Consider the following 23403-nt stretch of genomic DNA (forward strand, 5'->3'; position numbering starts at 1 on the left):
TTCCATGATGCAGCTCGGTGTCAGAACAGGTAGGGACTACTAGTTTTTACCGGCCAACTGCCAGGCAACCCAGTGCCTTGCATTCCGCGACCCAGTACTAGGTTGTGATCCAAAGTTTGAAAGCCATTGATCTAGATTACAAACATATGACACTGAAAGCCAGCACTTCCAACAGAATTTATGTATATTAGAAGCACCAAATTGGTGTCAACATTGAAACCAGTTTGAACACACACACACAGAGTTTGTGTTGCCCCTGTTGACTGCTTTAATTACAGTTTTATTGTGCGTAGGTAAACAATGTTGTGTATTGTTCGGACAGACGCTGTTCATATGCATGAGAGCTGCGACATGGCTGAGCGTCTGCCATTTCAAATCTGACTGACAACCAGGCTGCCACAAGTCAAAGATTTTTAAAACAGCCACTGGGCACTAGTCAGGACGACTGTTTTCATGAGATAAGTCACTTACAGGTGGATTCTGATCTATTAGTCAACTGTCATTTATGCTATTAGGAATATACAAACTATCATTCCAGATCAGACCCACGATCCACTAATCCAGTATTGTCGTCTGACAACAGCCAGATCCTCACTCCTCAGAGGAAGTATAAAACACAACAGACTGAAGTGAGCTAGTCTGTCCCCTGTGAAGATCTCATCCTAATCCCTAATAGCTAGAGACTGGTTTAAGACCTGAAACCTGTCCTTCCAATATGTGCTTTACTCCTGGGGGAATTCTGTACCAAAAAATTAAAATTCTGCAAAATTCTGCATATTTTATTAGTCAAAATAACACAATCATGCCAGTTTCAATTATTTTGGTATTTTATTTAAACTACAATACAATGGATGGAGAATGGGGAGCATTTGAGAAAGTCCGCAACCCCGCTTCGTCTAATAGTAATGTAGCTAGTATTGACCCTTCATTTCTAGTTATTAGTCAACAAATATACACAGCCATATGCTCAGTATGACAGAAGAGGCAACTGAAGAGCAAGTGACGGCTGGGGAATCAAACTCAATTTATGTTGGCTACTGATCATCTTCAGAAAGGGTCAGTAGTAAACAGTTCCTGGAACCACATTTTGATAGGAAAATTTTTCAGTCCAAATATTTAGACCAGTTCTAATCACTAAAGCACCATAAGTATTTATATGGCCATATTGTCATTTACAATAATGCTTCTTTACACCACTCTGGCAATGTAAAGGAGCCTTAAAACCTTTATACTTGTTTTATGCTCCTGCAGGAATTCACTAAGAATGGGAACAACTAAGCAGGCAGGCTACTACATTATGCTCTGCCTGAGGGGACAGAGTCCCTCCACACCAGGCACACGGCAATAGCAAGCCAGAGGGACAGTCTCATATTCACTCGCTTGCACACCTGCCCAGCACTACTCCTCCCCTCAGTGACTGACATCTCTCCATGCATATGTGCACAGTTAACCCTCCCGCCCCACACGCTGATTTATATCTCTGCTGGCTGCTTTGGGCTGCCAGGGAGAAGCGAGCAACTGCTCTTGCAGCTTCCCTTTGCTTCCCCTCAGAAGACATTTTTTCTGTGGGGAAGCAAAGAAATATGTGGACAACAGAATTTCTGCACCCACACAGTGGTGCAAAAGTGCTTGCACCTAATTAACACAGCCCTGGGCATGTGTGTTATTCATAACACTTCAAACCCCTCTTTGTATAGTAAATGTGATACGTCTGTGTAGAGGGGAATGGAGCTGGAGGGCATTTAGGGCCCAAACAGGAGTTCATGGTGCCCATCTTAGAACTAAGAGAAATTGCAAACCCACCTGGATCTTCATGGCAACTTCTTTACCATTCTTCAAGCGTGCCAGGTGAACCTGGCCAATGGAAGCAGCAGCAAAGGGACGCTCTTCAAAGAACTCCAGTTTATCCCTCCAGTTGGGACCAAGGTCGTCGTTCAAAGTTTTCTAGAGACACAGAAAAAAAAAAATCAGGATAAAGGAAAGCTAGGATATGAGCCAAAATTTTACTTCCCTCTGATGGAAGCCACCCGGTTCCTCTGAGATGCCTGGCAAGGTTCGGAGAGCCTCAGAGTCTGAAAGCCCCCATGCTTTCTAGATCATCTTCCCTTTGTAGCAAATCTAGTCAGATATAACACAGCCTATCTCCAAATAAATGCAGGCTCAAGTCAAACACCCACAGTCCTGCTCAAGCTACAGAGACATGCAAGTAGAGGGCCAAGATCTTAAAACAAAAAAAAACACAGCTACAGAAGGAGTTGATCATCAGGGTATCAATGCCTTTTATCTTGTTGTTTTTCACCATCTTCCAGAAAAAGAGGGGGAGGTGGGGAAGAGGGCAAGGGGATATTCCCTTTATCATCATTATACATCCTTTTCTGCCATGCTGCCAGTCTGAACAAGAGCAACCCAGGCTCAAGGCAGAACCACTCTAGGGAGGTGCAGGATATAGAACAGTACTTGTAATCTGCTCTTAATAGCATTTTGATACACGGTCAACCCCGTTATTTCACATTCCACTCCAAACACGTGCGGAAGCTTACTTGGGTCAGAGTCTTATGGGGAACAAACAATTCTCATGGGTTAATCTGCCTCAGTCCCCTTTACTGATCTTTGTAGTTTAAAAAAAAAAAATCAAGGATGGCAAAAAACTAATTTGCTTCATTTTGACCTTGCTTGAAAGTGGGTGAAATTTCACCTTGAAAAGTTACTAGCTAAAATCTTCATTTTGCCATATTGACCTTCTCAACTTTCATCCACTGACTTTCCATGGGTCTGAGGCGCCTAAGTGTCCAAGTCACTTTTGAAAATAGGACTTAGGTGCTTTTGGCAATTTAACCCACTCCTGATTGGGAGAGGCTGGGAAAAAAAGCATAACAAACAGAAAATGTGATGTACATAAACAGCCCCAGTTACGCCAGCTTAGCTTTGGGGGTGGTGGGTCCCAGCACTAATTCAGTACTGTGCTGAGTATTCTCTGTATTTCCTGTGGATGAGTTTAAGTTACTGGAAGAGAAAAGCTCACTTAATCAAGTTTTGTATAACCTTTCAGCTCCACTAGCTGCACCCATGTCTTATAAAAGTCAAAATATTTACTGAAAGAGTACTCTAAAAATACCAGCCCCTGCCTTCACCTGGGGCGAGTCACAGGGTGTTTATTCCACTCCTACACCCTCGCCCCGTTAAGTAGGACAGAATATTCCTCACCATCATTTGCTTTATTGGCATGAAGTCTGCACTCTGACGTACACGCTCAAAAATCCTCTGGAGATGAGGGTTGATGAAGGCGTTATCTGCCAGGAGGAAAGTTGAGGCTGGTTAGAAAGAGCGAACTACACTCACAGAAACTCACACTTATAAACATGCTTCTAATGACTAATGTGTATACATCTCTGTAGCCCAAAGCCCTCTCGCCAATTACCACTCTTCGGGGTACTGCCAAGTACAGAAGCCAAATCCAAGATTACACTGTCAGTATTATGATTAGAAATTCTTCCCAACACTGAAAAAAAATGCCATTCTAGACTCTCCCACGCTGAGCATTACATTTGGGAAGTGAGGTAACCAGTAAAAAAAAAAAAAAAAAAGACACCTGCACAAATCCTGTGACAAGAGAAGTAACAGGAGCAAAGGGTGGTTGGGGACAGAACAGCTGGGACAACACAACTTGCATTTTGTCCCCATCCCTCCAGACCAGAACAAAGTGACCAGGACTGTGCTGCAGCATTGGAGAAACAGATCAGTACTGTACTTTTCCACACCTCCCACCCCCATCACAGTCACAAACTGAAGCATAAAAACTTGTAAGAATAAAATCTCTTGGCACACACTATATTCTACTGTTGGTTTTCCAGTGTTTGCCTGCTTTGTTCACTAAGATGCTGATGAATCAGCAGCATGTTCCATAGCAATCCTGCTGCTACAGGAATGTGGGAAGGAATTATTTGTGGTGCTGCACCTCACTAAGAATTGTGGTAGTTCGGGACAAATCCAAAACAATGAAATGGCATTTAACACAAAAGCACAATGTACTGCACAGGTCCATCTGCCACATGTCCAAAATTAGCACCGCATTTGTTTCCAGATACAGTCACTATACCATAATGTGTACAATCTTAATTATGGCGGCTTGGGACTTCTCTAAGGCTTGTGTGATACTGAAGATTAATACCCAGTCTCAGCTCAAGCACCAAATTTTGGCTGAAAAAAAATGAGATTCCATCTCTGTCACTTAAGAGTGCACTCTCTTGGGGGAAGAAAGGTACTTCAAAGACAAGACACTGGCACACTTTATCAGATGCTGTACCAAATAATCCCAGCATCTCCTGAGATGTCCATGCAGTAAGAGGACAGTGGTTCTTCATACAACTGACACTGTTCCCAGCAGTTGTATGCCTGGAGAGAGCTGGACATGCAACAGGTACTTCTAGTTCATTAGTGTTATAATCATTACTTATGTCCAAGAAATGCACAATTTTTTTGTACATTTACACATAAATAGGTTGTAGTTAAGGTTGCTTGATAGCCACTGTCTTGTGGTAGCAGCATGGTGCTGTCAACCATGCAACAAAGATGCCAGCTCAGATACGACTGCAGAGTAATACAGTGCCAGCAGTGAAGTCAGCAATACTGCAGGAAAAAGGACCGTGTTACAACGTTAACAAACGTGCTGCTGAACAAGGCTAAGCCACTAAGTGGTGAACTGATGAAACTGTCCAGAAGCTAAACAAAGCCATTGTAAAGTCCAGCAATACAGGCTGGGATACAAATTCAGCCCTGGCATAAGCAGCTGCAATCTCACTGACTTCAATGCACGCACTTGTGGTCAATGTGGTCCCAAGGTGCTTATTAACACATGTGCACACACACCTGAATCTTCAGAGGAGCTACTAACAGTTCCTGCTAACTCAGCCAACCTCTAAAACCAGGGCCAGGGGATTTAAAGAAGTGTGGTATACCAGGACATACATGCAAGTTATTCTCCTGGGGATACCTAATGCTTTCCTAGAAAAAACACACAAATCAAGGAAAAAAGGCAGAGTAGATCTGCTTACTAGCCCTTACATGTGACCCTGCCAGACCACAAGGTGGCAGGAATTGCACTAACTCTGATATCTCAGCAGCCAGCCCAAGAATCAGATCCATCACAGGATGGTGGCACCTACATTTGCTACCACTGTCAGCAACAAAGTTGCTGCAGCCCTATCTTCCCCCACAGTAACAATATAGCAACCACTCCATGAAAATGCCTGAAGGTCTATAAATATCAGAAAGACAAGGTGGATGCAGTAATATCTTTTATTGGACCAGCTCCTGTCGGTGAGACAAGCTTTCGAGCTATCCTGAGACAGATATGTCTACAACTACACTGCCTACAAGTATTAAAGACAGTAATTAAGTCAGCTAGTAAATGTTTAACTCTATTAGAAGGCAGGAAAGAGAAAGAAAATTGAGTGCTTCTGCTCCTCAGATCCAGAGGTCAGCACCTGTCCTCCCTTGTCCCCATGATTTCACACATGAGTGCACATAGACCAATGACTAAGCACTTGACCATTGCAACTCATTCTAACGTATAAAGTATTTTAAGCGTATCTCCCCCCGACAAATAATCTGGCTTCAGGACTATGCACTGAATCAAGGTTCACTCAACTCTGGACATTTGATCACTGGCTGCACAAGGCGAAGGGCTAAAGAGTTCTTCCTGAACATGCACCAGAGCAGAGGTTGAGGAGAAAGATACCATTCTTTACTCTACTTCCATCCTGGCACCTCTCCACAGAAGGTAGTGGGTTTCCAGAGGGTGAGGCAACTGAAAACAGATGGTAGCCTGTAAAATTGAATCAACTGCTGCAGATAAGAGCTCAGAATGAATCACTCTATAAAAATAGATTCTGTTCAGCACCACCTGTCTCCCCATCAGCCTGTGCTCTCTTCAGAGGCCCTTTAAAATCTACCCTGGCATTTCTGGAAGGTAAAAGTCAGGGAAAGGAAAAGCCCAGGAGGAACCGCCACCTCTCAGCTGCCTTTGTTAGCAATGTCTTCACCCTTTTGTTTGTTTTTTTTTTAAAAGCCTCCAGCAGTTTTGTATGAGCTTATGGCTCATTCATGTGCTAGAAAAGCCCAACTGAGAAGGAACCTGTAGAGAGACAAGGTAGGTGAGATAATAGCTTTTTTTGGACCAACTTCTGTTGGTGACACACAAGTTTGAGCTACACAGAGCTCCACTTCAGACCACTGCCTGAAAGATGCAAGGACACTGCAGCAGTTCAGGGGTCCCTTCTCTGACTGCAGGTAGCCTTGTTCCCCAAAACCTTTCCCAAGCCATTACCCTTTCTGTTCAAATCTCTCCAAACACTAACTCTTTCACAAGCAAGTCAGTTATTTAATACAAACTCAACATGTAATTCAGCACTCTGGAATTGCCCATGACCTCACTGAGTAACCACATCATCTTTCTGTTGTTTTGGCTCTATAGATTGGGAGCTCTTTGGGGAAGTGACCTTGGTCTTGCTATATTACTAGTCATGCAAAGTATCTAGCTCTCTTTTGGGAACCAACCTTGCAAGTCAACATCTGCAAAGTTCGAGCTGCAGCATAAAACTGACCAGCCAAGTGGCTCCATATTAGGAGCAATCACTATCTCTCCAGTTTATTCAGTTGAAAGGACATCCTGAATTTAGTTTCCAGCTGATTCATTTCAGTTAACTCAGAGCCTTTCCACTTGGGGGAAAAGATTCTAGAGGTTTAAATTGAATCATCTGAGCTTTGTTTTGTCACTACTCAGAATGAACATACAGGCACCACCCATTCAGCTTCTGGCTGCTGCCTTTACAGCATAGAGGGAGTAAAAACTAGTTAAAAATACCTTTAAAAGGAACATTACTACTGATATTTTTAAAATCAGTATTAAGATAGCAAGATAAGCATTTTAGGGACTACTGTCAATTTAAACCAAAGCTGCTACAACTGTGTATCTATCCAAATAAGACATCAAGTGACAGAACTGTCAAATCCCTAGGAAAGCTCTTCCAATTGTAATTACCTGCACTTAAAATGTAGACCTTATTGCTAGTTTGAATTTGTCTACCTTTAACCTCCGGCCACAAATGTCATTATGCCTTTGTCTGCAAAATTAAAGAACCCACTACTATCAAATCTTCTCCCCAAGTAGATCCTTCAGAGGTGATCTGATCACAGTCTACAATCTAAACTGACTGGTAAACAGAAAATGAAAGGTTCTATTGTCCCACCAATCCAGTCCCCACTTTTCCACATTTTAACCCTAAGAATACGGTTCTTCTAGCTGAGAAACAACCAACAAGACATGCCCTTTGGCTTGTCAACACTGCTCTGAGACAGATTTTGAACATAATATGTCCCAGAAATTGATCTCACAGTGAAAGTCTCTGTGGCTTCATTTCCAATCCAGTCACCCAAAACTACCCAGCTTCAATATAGCAGATGTACATGTGAATATGCAGGAAGACACAGAGCAAAATAAAGGGTTTGGAGGAGGGCACCAGGCATTTGGTACATGGAGAGAAGTTAAATGAGGTCACACTCACCCCTACACAAAACAGAAGACCATTTCCCAGACACAGCATTAGCTAGGGTGGTGGAACATTCACTTTTCAATCACTCTTGCCAAGATAGGAATTCAGATTTCCCTACTACACCCAACTAGGTTTGGGGTCACCATCGGCAGCAGTCTCTCGCCACCAGGAGAGTTCACAGGCCAGTGAACCATGTGAACAAGCCAGGGAGAACTACTCACACCATCACTGCACAAATCTGTACCTTTGCACAGTGCAAGGATTTGGAGGTGTACTTTAAAGGCTTGTGTTGTGTTGCAGGACTGTGCTCTCATCTGCGTTCTCTGTCTGGCTGGTAGGTTTACTTGTTCAATTTGACCAAACTCAGTTTAACACTTGTGTTAAGTTTCAGGATTTGATTTTTGCCTTCACTCATCCTCATGGTATAGGGCCATCTTATTTCAGGACAATTGCAGAAGGGTAAACTAGGCTTCAGGTAGTTACTGGACTTTGGCTATACGGGACTCAATTCATGTCTACAGTATAAACACTGTGGGAGGAGGATGGATGTGTGTACAAAGGAGAAGGGTCCGACAACCACATTCCCTACCACTTCAGGAAACCAAAGGGAACTGAACTAATCAGAGTGAACGGTGCAATTTTTAAATCTTCATTCTCCTATGAGAAAACTGCTCAGCTAACCTGTTGTACCATTCACTTGAAGCTATTTGACTGAGGACAGTCTGCTGTGCTGCTGGCTTGTTAATTGATCTTGATGTCCAGTGTCTCTTATTAGCAATGACTTCACATCCTTCCTGCCCTCTGTGTACAGTAAGTGGACTGCCCCAGGTGAGTGTCACTAAATAAAAGCTGAGAAGCACCAGAGACCTTTACTTACCTTGAATGCTCAACATCTGTCCTAGCTTCAGTGCAGCTCCCCGCACCTTGCACAGAGTTCTCACAATTCTTTCTGCATTGGCCTCCGACAGAAAGGGGCTGGAATCCAAAACTGCTTTCTTTCCTGAGAGCGGGAAGAGAGATTAAAATGCTTTAATGCTTTATGGATCCCAGTGATTTCACCCCACCACATCATCCTATTTTAACCTACACCCTCCCTTCTCTCAAGAAACCAGCATACCCATTTATCCTCCATCTAGCATAAGGCCATTCCCAGAACTCCTCAGAGAGGCAGCTTTGAGGCATGTGTGACAGTCAGGGTCCAGACACCCCAAGGGAAGAACAGGGGGGTCTGAACCCCCAAAAGTAAGCGACTGAATCAACTGGTTATATACAATGGTATTGTGTATAAAAATATGTCAAGTACAGTCTTTTATGAAAGTCTAATGCTTTGAGCTTGCTGGTCATTATGAGATTATACAGTCATGGTTATGAATGTATGCATGTAAATATATAAAAGGAAAACTAACTGTGGTGCAACTATCTCACAAGGCGGTGAAGGAATCAAGCAGGGAGGGGTAACCTAGGCCCCAGCCAGTTGTTTACACAAAACCAACTTCAAGTACCCCTCCATTGTCCAGCCCAGAAAAAGATAATGGTTAACCATTAGTGTTAATAGAAAAAAGAAAAAGAGTACTCGTGGCACCTTAGAGACTAACCAATTTATTTGAGCATGAGCTTTCGTGAGCTGTAGCTCACGAAAGCTCATGCTCAAATAAATTGGTTAGTCTCTAAGGTGCCACGAGTACTCCTTTTCTTTTTGCAAATACAGACTAACACGGCTGTTACTCTGAAACCTGTTAACAGAAAGACATCAAGACAAATGGGAATTCCCATCACTCTGAATAACCACGAGTCACCATGCCAAGACAAAAAAACTGTTCTTTTAAAAGAACAGGCTTGAGAGATTTTGTATCCAGAAACTGAGGAGCAGCTTTTAAGCAGAGAGCTGTTCCTGATTCCCTGCATGCCCTTTGTTATAGAGGGAAACTGTTCAAAGACAATAGGTAATTTATATTAAAAAAGAGACTTTGTTTAATATGCAAGTGTAAAGCTTGAGGTTGCATCTTTAGGTTTCTCTTCTGTGGAACTTGCATATGCTCTCCCTTATTATTTAATCTTTGAACATGTGATTTTTCTATTAAATAAAACTTTGTGTTTATTTTTACCCCTAGCAAGTCTTCAGTGTGCAAACTACATGAAGTGTGCACGGCAAAATGAACTGATAACTGGGAGCTGTTTTCACACCTTCGGGGTGACAAACCAGAAGGGAAAATTCCAAGAGTCTGGTAGTTAAGAGCTTGGGGCAAATGGATTTGGGGAGAGTTGGGACTGGAAGGACTGCTGGGGTCATCCTGCAAGGAGTAACTGAGCAGGCGGAAGCCAGGGTGAGACCTTGTACTTGTAGGATGGCTACTGGAGTCAGGGCCAAGTCACATCAGCACAGCACTAAGGCACCCAAAGTTACAAGGCAGGTGGTGACAGAACCCCTTACTGGTCTGGGTGATCCCAAAACATCACAGGGTACAAGTGAGCAAAGGCAAATATGGGCCTTGTTAAAAGTCCAGTGGTGCTTTATGAGCTAGGCAAAGGCACACACCACAAAGCTGTGGCAATCCACCTGCACTTCACCAGCACACCTCGCCCTGACATTGCCATCCTGAACAGAGCAGAAAAAGAGTTGGCATCCGCTAGGACTAGTGAACAGCAGAGACTGTCAACCTTTTCTCTTCATTTGGGACCTAGACCAGGTTAGAACAAAATGCCCGTGCAAGCTGACCCAATTATGCCATCAGATACAACAGCAGAACCAAGTCTGTCCCCACTCTATACTATCAAGTAATTTGCAACAGATGATAATATGTACATACTTGCAGCTTTAACTTCCTTTCAACTAAGAAAAACTGTATCTCAATTCCAGCTCTGTGGGGTTTGGTTAAAATGTTGTTATTGAGGTCACTCACTCAGTGATGTTCACTGCAAAGGATTCCTTAGTCAGATGCCTGCTATCATTCCGGGTATTTGTGACTATGCAGGATGTTTCAGTTCTACCTACCTTTTCACCCCAAGCTGATTTTTATTTTAAGACTCAAAAATTCTTGAATTCATTTGATTCACTCTACAACATGCATTTTATTCTATTGGAGATGTAGTCTTCAGGTCCTGGGCCTGCTGGACCCCAGAATGATGTAGGAGGAGGAATGTCTTCCAGCCACTATGGTGCCAGTTTCTTTATGCATTTACTTGTGGGGGCCAACTTAGCCATCCCCTAACTGGGGACTCTAGCTTTAATTTCTGTCACTTCTACTATGCTTTTTAAACAGAGCAACAGCTCAAGCTAGTTAAGATCTCACTGTTCTGTCTGAATTTAAGACCCATTCCCCTACAGATAAGCCAAATCCTGTTGGTCTTACTCACAATTACACCAGCATTAAAGCATAAGGGATTAGGCCCAATGTCAACATGATCCAGCTCCCCCACTGAGCAGGCAAAACCTGCCACTGGACAGGCTCACTGCTGGTTCCTACAGACACCTGTGACAAGCCTTCAGTTTGTAACAATTAGTTGCTACAAACCATGAGAACACTCCTCCTTTGGGACGGGGGAGGAGGGGGAGATAGTGGCTTAACGGCTCAAGTCACAGTCCAAGTTTCCTTCCAGAGGCCAAAAAATGCCAAGAAGGAGCAGTTCTGTCTAGGACATCAAGACTGGGAACACAGGATCTGCAATGGCTCCTGCCGAACTTGTCTACTTCCCTGAAAGCACAGCCCCCTGTCAGTGTGATGGACTGTGCCAACAAGGATCAAAGGGTAACCTACCAGTTAAATCTCCTATAGCCAAGTGACAGGCAGGTTTGTTATAGTGAAGTACTGCAAGTCAAGTTTGTAACATAGGGCTGTGCACAGAGCTACAAAAGGTCTGCGCATGTCACTGCCTCTCCTCCCTGAGAATGAGCTATTTGTTTAGACAACACTGACTGCACATGGAATGTGTACACACCACCACACCAATTTTGGACAGAAAGGGATTACCTAAGGACACTGGTGGGAGAGAAGGGGGAGAAAACAGACTTACCAGCTGCTGAAGCCAAAAAGGAGTACTATGTACTCAGTGTAGTATCTAATGACAGCAGGATGAGAGGCTTCTCCCCCAGTGCTGAGCAAAGGTAACTAGACAGAGGAGGGAACCCAGGCTGGCTGGAGGAGAGGTGAGATCCAGACAAGTCTGGCTGTTCCATAATGAACTCTGCTGACTTAACATGGTTTGGTATGAACTTTTTCATTGGATTGTCCAGTTTAGAAGCCAGAACCAGGTCACAAACCTGCACCTGCTATCCAAATACACAGGCACTTGCACAATCAGAGTCCTTCCTTCACATAGCCCCGGTCAACATGCCTAAGGCCCACAAAGAATGGTTGCTGAAGACAAAGGCACAAGTGGTCAGGATCAGAATTCCCCCTAAGCGGTGCATAATGTTGGCAGGCAACATGTGCATGGAACATGCCTGGCACTGCCCTCTTCTGGACTCTGCCGCTCCCACTTCCATTGGCTGTTTCTGGTGTTGCCAGCTAAGGAGGCAAGGACTTCTTCAGCCCTCTGCCCCAACAGAGTAAGAGTGTGGGAGGGTGCATGTGTGGAGGACATGGAATGAAAGAAGTGACTAGAGTAGCAGATTGAACAGGAAAGAGAACCGAGAGGAGGAGGGAGAGAAACCAGGCTCAGGTTTAAATTGGGGCTCATGCAGTCATTTGTTGCATACACAGGAAAAGTTAGAATCGAACACTGCTCAGGATCCTGGTTTCAATGATTCTCTCCTGAAAGACAGCAGGGTCTCCTGGACCTGCCCAATCCAAGAGGATTTAGTATTAGTTTTGGAGGTTTTTTAGATCTGCTTTCAGATAAATTTGAAATATCTCCACCTCCGAAAGATCACTGGCTTTTAACTGTTCCTGCCAAAAAGTGCTTCTAGATCATCAGCCATGAGGGTAAGTAGGTAAATAATCCAGCACATAAGTGGCTCAAAATACAGTTGAGCCATGAAAACTGAATAATCCCTGTGTCTGTCTGAATCTCACCCTTTCTTATCACATACACACACCCCTTTTGCATATAGCAGGCTAAGAAAACAGTTAATGATTAAGGTGGTTCCAAGAAGCTAATGAACCCTAGTAGCTTAAAAACAACCTTATCAGAGAAACAAAAATCCCCAACAATAGCACTCCATCACTTCTTCCTGGCACGTTTCTCTCCAACAAATAAAAACCACACAAACACTAACCTGAACATAAGTCAGCCTTGTCATTAACAATGAAGTGTTGCCTGTTTATGCACTGTGCTAAAAATGGACATAGCCCAGAAGGTGACTTGAAAAGGGGAGATAGTCTGTATCCGCAAAAAGAAAAGGAGTACTTGCCACAAGTACTCCTTTTCTGTTCACATAAACTAACAGCTGCTACTCTGAAACCTGTCCTTATGTGAACAGTAGGTGAAAGGGAATCATTGGCACAACAAAAGGAAAAAAGCAGGCTTAAAGGGACGACTGAATACATTTTATGGAATACACCCTCAAGCCACTTCAGTTCATACAGAGGCAAAAATGGAAGAGGTAGGCTAGCTCTTCTCAATGACAGAAATAACCCTGTACTCTTATACACAGCTTTTCATCTCTAGATCTCAAAGCAGGTCATGAAGATTGTGAGCATCTTCACCCTTGTTTCATAGATGGGAAAATGCAGAGAAAAGTCTGGGGGCAGAGACAGGAAGACAACATGGAGTCCAGAATCCCAGCCTTGTACTCCAACCACGAGACCACACAACTCCCCCAGAAGTTGACTGCTAAGCTTCTCTCTATGCAAGCCATGTGAGTGCATGTTCCCAAGAATTCTAAAACCACCATTCCAACCCCAGAATTAGCCCAGCCACCTCCAAATTTAAGTTGGTCTCAGCTGCATAACTGTTCTCATCCTAAACGATCACAGCTGATTTTTTCCTTACAATTAGATTGATTTAAAAATGGATAACAGATTGTTCCCTCAGAGCAAGTCACTGCACAGGGAGTTTTGTTTTTTTTCTTTTTGAGGACTGTCTGCTTTGCATCAGCTCTGGGACATGGGGACACAGCCTAGAACTTAGCTATGTTGTCACTCCCTCCATTTGAAGGAAGAGAGCATTTCCAGAGACAAAGTTCAGCTCACCACTGACTGTACCTGAGAAAGGCTGACTGCTAGCCTTTTACGCAGAGAGCCACAAGCAGCTCTTTGTTTGCCCAACACCTAGCACAATGAAGGCACCACTGTAATATTAAGCCATTAATAAAGGTAAAATTGACCTTGAAGCCAAGGTCTCCTTTGCCAGCAATGGAGGGTATTTTGTCTGGAGGCAGCGTTTCATTTTTTTTATTCCTGAAAACTTTGTTCCAACACCTATGCCAACCTTGTGCTTTAAATACACATTCTAAATAATACACACAGTGTGCAGCGATAGTGAGACTACTGCGAAGGTCAGTGGTGACCCAAGGGGCTATTTTTAATTTGCTAGCTTGACAAAGACAGTGAAACTCATCCATGCTCCATACTGGAAATAACAATGTTCTTCCCTTTTTAGAAGAGCCAAGATTTTATTTATAAAGTGGTTCCCTTAAAGTTGAAGGAATTGCAGCACTAAAGCCTGGAGACCCTCACTTTCTACTCCTATAACTAGGGTTTCAGCAGTGGAGAGCATCAGTATGTGTCCTGGGCATCAGGAGGCAGATAGTGCCTTTATCAGCACATGTTCATGGTTCGAGGGAAAAAGTGACTCCTTTGTCGAGTCCCCAGGCCCTACACATCCTAACCTACCACACACACACACACGGAAAGAAGGGGGTTGAAGAGAATGTGTGTGATGGAACAGGGGCTCAGAAACCAAGAACAGAGAAGGGTGTGAAAAAAATGGAGTACAGCTCTGCTGAAGAGGTTAGCACAACTGCTAAATCAGCGATTCTCAACCTGCAGACCATGGGCCGCTTGCAGCCCAATCAGCACAGAGTTGCAGCCCATGGGACATCCTCGGGGCCACACAGGTATTACTGAATGAGGCCCCCAATGGCAAATAGGTTGAGAAACACTGTGCTAAATTAATCAGAATGGGGGCAGAGATCATGTGTGACCCAAACACGTGGATAAATGGACAGGATTACTAGTGGTAGGAACACAGCAAGATATGAACATAAAAAAGGAAACAAACTGGCTGGTGGCAAGATCTTTAGCCCAAGCAGTACCGGTCTCTGACCTGGAATACAAGAAAACAGGTATGGAGACATGTTAGAGTCACTTTTCTGATCATTAATCTTTTATATTATAGTTGTGCCTAGAGGCACAACCAGGATTGAGGTCCCATTTCACTATGCACTGTCAACACACTGGGAGATAATCAATGCCTTGAAGGTAAGAGACAGGGCAAGAGGAGAAAGAGGAACAGAAAGGTGAAATGATTTCCTGAAAGTCACACAGCAGATCTATGGAAGAGCCAAGGGTAAAACCCAGATCTTCGATGCCTGGTCCAAATGCCCTAGTCACGAAGGGTACGTCTTCACTACCCACCGGATCAGCAGGTAGTGATCGATCTATCGGGGATCAATTTATCGCATCTCATCTAGATGCGATAAAATCAATCCCGAATCAACACCTGTACTCCAGCTCGGCAGGAGGAGTAAGCTGAGTCGACGGGGGAGCCACTACGGTCGACTCGCTGCCATGACGACAGCCAGGTAAGTCGAACTAAGATACTTACGCAATTTCAGGTTGCATATCTTAGTTTGAACCCACCCACCCCATGTGTAGCCCAGGCGTAAGTATCACCACCTTATTCAATCACTGCATTTTCCATCAAGGCCAGCTTAAGACACTCTTACAACTATCAGTACTTGGCTCAAACTACAGAGCAGGCTACGGACAGTGCATTTAGAATTTACAAGTAATATTAGTTTTTCAAAAAAAATCTCAACTGCAGTTTCTGCATGTTGCAGAAAAGTGTCAATTTCTCTTTAAAAAATCCCTTCCCCTTCTCACTTTAAGGAACAGATTCAAAGCTCATCATCTCCAGCAAGTTTCATAATTCTGCAATGTTTGTATTTTCACTTTGGCAAGTGCCCAGCTAGCAGGTGCCTGGCAAGGAGAAAAATATAAACAAACAGCAGTGCAATCCTTCCTCAGTTAAAGCTGGAGATAGTCTCCATCTCGCAGCAGATACAAGCAACTTGACAGACAAGGTGATGAGTGCTGCAAGCAAAAGCCTTCAAGGATTCTGCAAGCCAAGCCAAGTTTGTTCACATATATTCCAGATAGTGCCTGTGTGCAACGTAGGTCAGAGCAACCAAAAACTAACCCTTGCAGACAACTGTTGCTTTCACAGATCAAGGACTCTCCGGACTTTGCACGAGGCTTTAGTTTTTGATTTGTGGTGGTTTTTTTTTAAAAAAACCTTTATATAGAGAGAGGAAAGCAGGAGAGGATGCAATGAGAGATTGACAGATGAGCACAGGTGGAAAGTGACCACCATACCATGGAGAAATTTGCTATAGACTGTCCATTCTGTCTCCAAGAGATTGGCCCATCTTCACACTGTAGCATCAGCTGACTGGACAGGGATTCAATCTTCAGCACTCATCAACATCCTTGTAGGTCCAACAAGCATAGCAATATTTGGGGATATTAAAATGAAAAAAAAAATCAGAGCCCTCACAGATTTAAATATGCGCTTCAAAGCAAAGCCTCTGAACTAGGAGCACTTTGGCTTAGTTTCCTGTACTTATTCTACCAGTTAAGGAACTTAAGAGGAAACCAGCAGAGAGGGTTAAGAAGGAGATCAGAATATATCGAGTATGCCTGGCAGAGCAGCAGGTGCCTCCTAGCAGGACAGAAAGAGATTTATACTGGGAAAGAAGCATTTACAGCATCATACTGATGCCACCACAGTCAATCACAGTAAGAACAATACAGTAGTGAGAGGTTGTCCATTGTACCCAACACACTGATAGCATAGCAGATGAATTCAGTAGTACTGGAGTGGAGGATAATTCCAGGCCTTTGTAACAGCACGGCATTGTGTGCCATATCGATGTGTCTATATGCAGTCTCTCTTACTATAAGAGATACATTTTCCTCCACACCAATTCATACAAGCTTCAGAAGTTTATGCTGATTTTCCAGAAACAAGGAGTTATTAAGAGTCTCAGATACAAGAGAATCTTGTCATGAAGGACGAAGCCTAGACTTAACCACCTGAAAAAGGGATTAAAGTCACTATCCCCATCCTTCCCTCACACACACACCCCAAACCAGACCAACAGGTGCTGAAGGCCCCAGCAGTTAGGCTATGTGAAGCATTTAGTACACTTTGTACTTGATTCAGCCCTGTGATATGCTGGTACAAGGCCCAAAGACAAAGGAGTTCATGATACCTTCTCTATCTCATGGCTTGCAACCAGGTAACGGAACCAAAGATCAGTGGCACTTGCCAGAGAGATGTTATGGATAGGATACATGCAGATTAATGTGCAGCTCCTAGGCAGTCTACATCAGTGATGTTTCTGTGGAGACCAAGTTGAAATGGCAACATCTGAAAGATTTAAGAAGTGATCAAGTCTGTTTAAAAGCCAAAGTAAACACACTTGAATGCATCACAAGAAATGGTCACAGCTGAGTGGGCAAGTATTTGATCTCTGTTTCTTAGATGTGGCTTTGGGCAAATGCTACTGCAGAAACTCCTCGTGTCTGTGCTTACAAGCCCTCCTCACCCCCATCATCGTGGTATCCGAACACTCTTCAAAAGAAGGCATCCATGTAGCATATGATCAGCATCAACAACACTGGAATCAAGCACTAGCTGGAAAGGATGCAGGGTGTGAAATGATGCCATGTTTATTGGGGCTGCAGCTGTGCAAGATCCAAGTAATGCTATTGCTCTGTGTGCACTGTAATCAAAAGTCTCTCTTGCTGCACCTCCATGTTATCAATTTCACAACCCCACAACTGGGCAGAGAAAGCAATCTGCCTCTCAACCTAAGTAACAGGCTCTGGAAGGAGAAGCAGAAGCAAGGGCCTAACCAAAAAAAAAAGAGGAGGACGGAGGGCAAAAAATAGTCTAACACAAGAGTGAAATATGACAAGGGAGTCAATCCTCTGAACCTGGACTCTACTTGTGACTAACTTCATGGGCTGCTTGAGAGGGAGGTCAGGAAAACTTTGGAGACAATAGAGCGGAGTTCCATGTTGTCTCATAAAGCTTAGGAAGGGAGAGACTATAATAGAAGAATATCAGAGGTCTCCTAGCAAGGCACATGGCAGAATTGGAATCTATCCCCACACAGTGACAATCTTGGCCATCCTCATGGGGAGTTTCAAAGCACCTCAAATTAGACTGAGCAAGGGAAGTTAAACAATGGACCCAGAATAAAAGGGCTTGCAAGCCCTGTCCTCATCTCCCCCCACCATATCTCCTTTCTGACAGTCTGCACCCGATCCACCTTTGGGTCAGGTAACGATCAGATATTGTGGGAGCGAGCTTACGATATGGCCCCAGGGGTGACCCACTGCACAAAGCCTGCAATGGTTAAAAGCATTTCCATATCTAACTTACTCTGTAACCTTTGCCTCAGTGACAGATGGTTAGCCAGACACCAAGGTAAGGCAAACAAAAGAGCTATTTATGGCAAAACAAGAACATGACATTTCTCTTATATTTTTAAGGTTAAAAGTGGAAGAACTGGTAGAGAAGTCCAAAAGAAAGTTTTGTTACCATGAATCTCTGACCTCCTTTAAACTCCTTAAACAAGCCACAACAACAGATATAAGGAATATGAATTTGTTTAACTGCTTAGAGGCCATGAGGCTGCTGTATTAGTTTGTAGATCCCCTGTACAAAATAATTCCTTCTAGAGCCATGCAGAATCCAGCAAGGATGTGGGTGGTTTCCTTGTGACAGCCTGCAGCCAACTGCCCTTGATAAGAAGTCTACCTTATTGAAACTGCCAGTGCCACAACAACAACATAAATCAAACTTGGTTGTGGAAGCCTTCCCCTCTTCACCCTCACCTCCCTGCCCCCACGTGATCACATGTTTACTTTCCAATTCTATCACTTTAAGAGGTAGACAGTGCTGAGGTTGGGAATGAAGAGATTCAGCTCCATGAGACTGTCATACCTCAGGATGCTCATTTAAGACACATGGAGGATCCATATAAGCAAGCCTTCAGAAGGGCTGTGGGGAGGCACTGAGTTGTGAGTCTAATAATCTTTGATACCATCCTCTCTCCAGACCTGCACATCTAGAAGATTTGGAAATGGCTTCATCTTCCTCTGGTACACCTTTAAATACCTGGCCTCCTCACTGCCCATAAAACTAGCATGCACTCTGGTCCTCATTTCCAATTTTTACTGAAACCCTATCTCTGACTTCCTGACAGTAACTTTTCCCCACTCAGTTCAAAAATATTACTGCTAACCTCATCCTGGCCTGTTCTGACCAGGTTATTGCTTCTTTCAATCCCTGCCCTGGTTCCCTCTTCACCACAGGAACAAATACAAGCTTCTTGTTTGCCATCTTCAAGAACCTTTACAGCTTAGTCCCCATCTACTCATTTGCTCTCAGTTTCTTACTGCATCACTTTTCCTGTCCCCCTCCCCAGATCAAATTCTCAGTCAGCAATAGCAGCCTCCTTGTACCACCCCGCCGCTTCCCACAAGTGCCTTAGTGCAAAGAATGCACCCTCCCCAAATTAATCCATAACACCACTATCCTGTCCTCCAAATCCCTCAAGATCCACCATTGCCACAATGCCCACCGAAAGCTACCACCTCGTCAATAGGGATATCCAATATTTAACTGAACTGAATCCATATAGGACTAGCTACAGTGCAAAGCTACATAACTATGATCTGTAATTATCAACCTCTTCCCTGTTTCTTCCACTATTGCACTCACTTGCTGCATCTTGTCTTCCAGATTGTAAACTCTTAACAGTAAGGAATATCTTTTACTCTGTTCACACGGTACCTACCACAACGGGATCCCTGATCTGACTGGAGCCTCTGAGCACTGCTGTAATGCTAAGTGTATTAAATAAATCTGAGATGAAGAAGCTCCTGAGGTGATTAAGAAAATAAAGAGGTGTTTGGAGTGGCTTCCCAGAATGGGCCATCTCACTGCTGGGTGGGATGGTGCTGCCCTATGCCAGCATATGAGTTTTATATAGGAGGTCAATGATAGCTAACAAAGGGAACCTCACGCACACCCACAGATCAGGCGTCATTTTCTTAGTTATGTCCCCCATCCATCCATCCATCCTTCCCTCCCTATCACATGAAATGGAACTTGCAAGTAAACCAATGTCCAGTTCATTCCTGTCCCCCGCTCAATTTAAAAAAAAAAAAAACACTAGAGATATGACTTCCCTATTGATATGACACACAACTGCCCAAGCATCTTAGATCTAAGCAGACTCATTTCCTTCTAGGAATACTGAGCCTCCAGTTACAAAAGCCAGGATTTCAAGGACGGTGGTCGGAACCAAAGGGCAAGAGCCTTAGAAAGATGCTCAGCTCCAACATTGGCTACACCATCAACTCTGTTAACGTGAGTGGTACCAAGACCCCCATTGTGTCAAGTCAAATATAACAGCAGGGATATTGGATGGCAGGCAGGAACTTCATGGAAAGTGATGCTGCATCTGATCCAAGCTTTTGTGGATAGGAAACCAAACAAGAATATCTACCTAGCCACAAGCCCTGAGTAAGCTGCTTTTTTCCAAAGAAGGAAAAAATATCATGTTCATATCTTCTGCACCTCAGTACTATGGATTGCACTAGCTGTTCCCTACCATCACGTGGGGCAGCAACTCTCCCAGCTAGAATACAGGTGCAGAAAAGCAGTAAACATGTTAGTTCAGACCAATGTCAGTGGGCAAAGGAGACATACCCAGAAACAGTATCCCTTTTCTTAAATTTGGGGATGAAACAAGGAAGACAGGAGGAAATGCAAAGTCTGGTATAAACTTGCTTGTATGGCACACAGCCCTTTCTTTGTGCATGTCTATAGAATAGTCATGAGAAAGATACTGAAAGAAGTGAAATGCCAATCTAGTGTCTGAATAAATTATTTTCCCATGGTTTTTTTATAGCAGTCATCACCTGAATATCCAATAGATAGAATATTGCTGAAGGTCAAGCAAGTCTTTATTACTTCAACCACTAACACCACATGGTTTCAGACATTAAGGCCTGGTCTACTCTCCATTTTTGTACTGGTATAAGTATTTCAGACAGGGGTGTGTTTTTTCAGTTTTTTTAACCTGAATAGTTCTATCAGAAGAGCTTACTCCCCTTTCCTTATGGAATAAGCTATATCAGTTGAAGCGCCTTTACACCCATCTAGCTGTGTCCATACAAGGTAAGTTGGCAAAGTGGTACAACTTGTGTTTAGACAAACCTTATGAGGTTAAAAAGAAATTAACTCAACCAAAAGAAACTGGGGGGGAAAAAAAACGCCACTCCTCACATACTGCATCAGAGTCACAGCCTTTACAGACCTCATGATTTTATTCTTCTACACAGTAGAGAATGCCTAAAAAAAGAGAAAGCAACTAGGTTTTCTGTTCAAAACAAGCAGACCAGAGAGCTCACCATTGCGTTCTTCAGGTCTAAGGCTCTTCTTTGCAACTTCTGCCAAGGCCCCAATGCCAAGACCAAAAGCTAGTCCTTTAAAACAAGATGAAAAAAAGCAAGTCAGTGGTGAATGAGCACAAAAATGCCATCTGTATATGCTTAAGCCATTTAATACATTCAGAGGATACTGAGAAGGAGCTCTTTTGTAATCAGCCCCTGACTGCATGGACTGCAGAAATATTAGCTTTCCCTACAGATAGGGGAGACAAGACTTTAGCATTTATAAATGTACAAAAGTAACTTGATTACAAGAGTCTGGCTTTTATGATATATAAGCTAACAATTACCCACCCTTCTCCTAGGTCTCTTCATTCACTCTGGCATGTCAGGGCTATATTATTATTGACTTAAGAGTTCTAAAATACTCAGCTCACAAGCATGCTGCAGAAGAGTGAAGCAGTAGGGTTCCACACTCCAGTTGTGGCTAGGCTTTAAAACATCACCCTGGAGGAAGGCTATTTGAGAAGGCAGATTACAATTCTGCTTTTGATAATAGTTCACACGCGTCAAGGAAATTGCAAAAGTTCAGACGCAAAGGTTGCTAGCGAAGTTTCAATAGTAAGGGCAGAGGCTTAAGCCAAATCTACACAATAAGACAACCAATCACACTCAAACAGGTAGCAACATTGTTGGGTCTAAATGCCAGTTGTGTCCAAGCCATCAACATGGTTTAACAAGGTCTGGCCTATGTTATGTAGGACAGTGGTTTTCAAACTGCGGGTTTTCAAACACAGGTGTCCTCGTGCTGCCCCCACCCCAAGCACTGGCTCCTGGCCAATGGGAGCTGCGGGAGTGGTGGCTGCAGGATAGAGCAGTGCAGAGCTGCTTTGGTACCTCTGCCTAGGAGCCGAACCTGCTGCTGGCTGTTTCTGGGGCACAGTGCAGTCTGCGATGCCAGGACAGGCAGGAAGCCTGCCTTAGCATCCCCTCTGTCTCACTGACTGGAAACCGCCCGAGATAAGCCTGCACCCCAACCCCCTGCCCCAGCCCTGACCCCCCCATACCCAGAGCCCCCTCCTGCACCCAAACCCCTCATCCCCATCCCAGAGCCTGCACCCCCAGCCCAGAGCCCCCCCTGCACCCCAACCCCCTGCCCAAGCCCTGAGCCCCTCCCACACCCCAAACCCCTCATCTCCAGCTCTGCTGGGTCACAGGCATCAATAATTTTTTTCAACTGGGTCGCCAGAAAAAAAAGTTTGAAAACCACTGATGTAGGAGGTCATGCTAAGATGATCAGAGCAGTCCCTTCTGGGCCTTGGAATCTATGAATGCCACTTGTACTGTAATTGTCTCCTCAAGAACTTGTGCAGCACTTAAATCAGTGCTCCCCCCCATAAGCTAAGTGGGACTTCAAGAGCTATGGCGATAACCGCACACTACCTTTGCTAGGGGTATGGGCTGGCTTCCTTCCTTATTTCAGATTGTAACATTTATTTTGCTGTGTAAATCAGGACCCCAATGGTATTAAGTTAACCAAGCCAGCCAGCCCTACATCCCAGCTCTGCAATAAGAATATCCCAGAATGCATTGCCCCACATATGGCTAGCAGATGTTCCATATGCATGTCCTCCAAGAACTCTAGCCCCTGCTGAGCACCATGGGATAGTTTCAAAACAGCCAGACAACAGATGTACAGACACACAAGGGCAACTAATACGGTTGTGCTGGGAGACAGGAGGGTACTTGTGTATCAAAAATAAAAAAGTTCTGTGGCACCAGTTTAACAAATATGGGCACAAACCAGCTGACACTCTTGGCATAAGGGGTCTCTCTCCTTCCTCCCAATTAATTCTAATTCCCTGCAAGATTTTAAACTGATATCATATGTACTCTCCACTTGGAGCATAGCTCCACCTTTATCTCACACATTAACCTCTCCACAACCTAAATACCAGTGCAAGTTTAGGCATCGCCACAAGCAGCTCCAGTGACATTACAGTCGCTTATTACTAAACATTAACCAGCAGTGACTATTTTTCTTTGACTGATTTCATTTCTGTTTACATATTTTATTCTGATAAGGCAGTTCACTTTCAAACTGAACTTTCAACCTCCTGTACTGAGATTTGATAATATATGAAGCACGTAAGTTAAATAATAAAACTCTGCACTTAATAGCATCTTTTAGAGGATCTCAACATGTTTTTAAAAAGGTAAGCATTTTGAAGCTATAAACAGTAATAAACTTCTCAGATAATTAGTTACAGGACAATAAC

At 43.7% G+C, this 23403-nt stretch overlaps 1 protein-coding gene across 7 annotated transcripts in view; it reads right to left on the reverse strand.

The window, feature by feature from the left end:
* Nucleotides 1–23403, reverse strand: part of COQ8A (coenzyme Q8A) — a 124540-nt gene that overhangs the window by 56542 nt on the left and 44595 nt on the right. For all 7 annotated transcript variants that reach the window (XM_073338683.1, XM_073338682.1, XM_073338678.1 and 4 more), the window contains 4 exons: nt 21146–21220; nt 8428–8550; nt 3205–3290; nt 1804–1944 (listed from right to left, as the gene is read on the reverse strand). In XM_073338683.1, the coding sequence (XP_073194784.1) occupies nt 1804–1944; nt 3205–3290; nt 8428–8550; nt 21146–21220 (425 nt within the window). The remainder of the gene's footprint in view (nt 1–1803; nt 1945–3204; nt 3291–8427; nt 8551–21145; nt 21221–23403) is intronic.

The sequence above is a fragment of the Lepidochelys kempii genome, chromosome 3 (assembly GCF_965140265.1).
Source record: "Lepidochelys kempii isolate rLepKem1 chromosome 3, rLepKem1.hap2, whole genome shotgun sequence".
NCBI lineage: Eukaryota > Metazoa > Chordata > Testudines > Cheloniidae > Lepidochelys > Lepidochelys kempii.